At 41.8% G+C, this 1,432-nt stretch overlaps 1 protein-coding gene across 1 annotated transcript in view; it reads left to right on the top strand.

Annotated features, from left to right (window-relative positions):
• The window catches only part of LOC106309014, a 4,078-nt gene that overhangs the window by 1,142 nt on the left and 1,504 nt on the right, over nucleotides 1–1,432 (top strand). The window contains exon 2 of the mRNA XM_013746104.1: nucleotides 425–849. Coding sequence (XP_013601558.1) covers nucleotides 425–849 — 425 coding nt within the window. The remainder of the gene's footprint in view (nucleotides 1–424; nucleotides 850–1,432) is intronic.

Below are 1,432 nucleotides of genomic sequence, written 5' to 3'. Positions count from 1 at the left end.
GGTGAACAGGTTACTCATGATGGGACTGTACAAAACGATTCAAACACGGTGAGAGGCGCGGTGGGCCCTGAACCACCTCTTCCGCCATGAGGACAGCCTGCTGGAGCTGTAGAGGCCTAGGCACATACTCGACAGTTCGACGCCTTAAGGAGATAAACCACAAATATCTCCCGGACATTCTGTGTTTGTCAGAAACCAAGTAGCAAGACGACTATGTGCGAGACGTTGGTGCTCAATTAGGATTTCCCTCTTCTGTTATTGCTTCACCTGTTGGTGTAGGAGGTGGTTTAGTTATTTTTCACAAATCTTTGGTTCAGTTAAGTGTTGTTAGTCAGTCTGCACATCTTATCGATTGAAAAGTTGTGTTTAATGGAATGGAATTCTATTTCTCTTACGTGTATGGGCATCCTGAAACACCTCTCAGGCACTACTTATGGGAAGGACTAACAAGACTAAGCTTAACCAGAAGACAACAGGCTTGGTTTCTTCTTGGGGACTTTAATGAGATATTAGGGAACCATGAAAAAGATGGTGGAAGAAGGCGATCAGAAAGCTCGTTTCAGGAGTTCAGACAGATGATGAGGATTTGTGATTTGGTCGATCTTCAGTCGGTAGGGGACAGATTCTCATGGGCAGGACAAAGAGGAAATCATCTTGTTAAATGTTGTCTAGACCGAATAATGGCCAATACTAAATGGTTTGAGATATTTCCTGCTTCTCAAACAGAATTCTTGGAGATTGGAGAATCAGATCATCGACCACTGGTAACTTTCATCGCAGTGGAGAAAGAAGAACCGCGCAAGTGTTTTCGTTTTGATAGTCGCATGATGTCAAAAGATGGTTTTGAAGGTACTGTTCGTAGAGAATGGAAAGGGATATGGCAAGCTCAACTTCTACAAATACCTTTAGTTCAACGACTACGTAGATGTAAAACCCATATATCTCGCTGGAAGAGACATAACATGAATATTGCAGAGGAGAAAATAGGAATGCTGCGAGCCTTGTTGGATCAAGCTGTAACATCTACAACAACGAGCCATGAAAGGAGGTCAGAGATCAGAGAGGAATTGAATCAAGCCTATATAGATGAAGAGATCTATTGGAAACAAAAAAAGCAGAATCAATTGGTTAAGGTCTGGAGATCGAAATACAGGTTATTTCCATGCTGTCACAAAAGGAAAAAGAATCTAAAATACTATCAGTGTAATCCAAGATGACCAGGGAGTTATTCATAGAGGTCATAAGGCGATTTCGACAGTGGCGATCAACTACTTTAATGAGCTGTATACATCTGAAGTGTTTCACGACGTTCAGAGACGAGTTACTCCAAATATGAATCATGATCTTACTAGAATGGTTAGTGAGGAAGAAGTTTATAGAGCTGTAATGGATATTGGTGCACATAAGACTCCAGGACCTGACGGGTTTACTG

This window comes from Brassica oleracea, chromosome C8, assembly GCF_000695525.1.
Source record: "Brassica oleracea var. oleracea cultivar TO1000 chromosome C8, BOL, whole genome shotgun sequence".
Taxonomy (NCBI): domain Eukaryota; kingdom Viridiplantae; phylum Streptophyta; class Magnoliopsida; order Brassicales; family Brassicaceae; genus Brassica; species Brassica oleracea.
The sequence above is the reverse complement of the archived record's forward strand: the minus strand, read 5'-3'. Positions and strand labels throughout refer to the sequence as shown.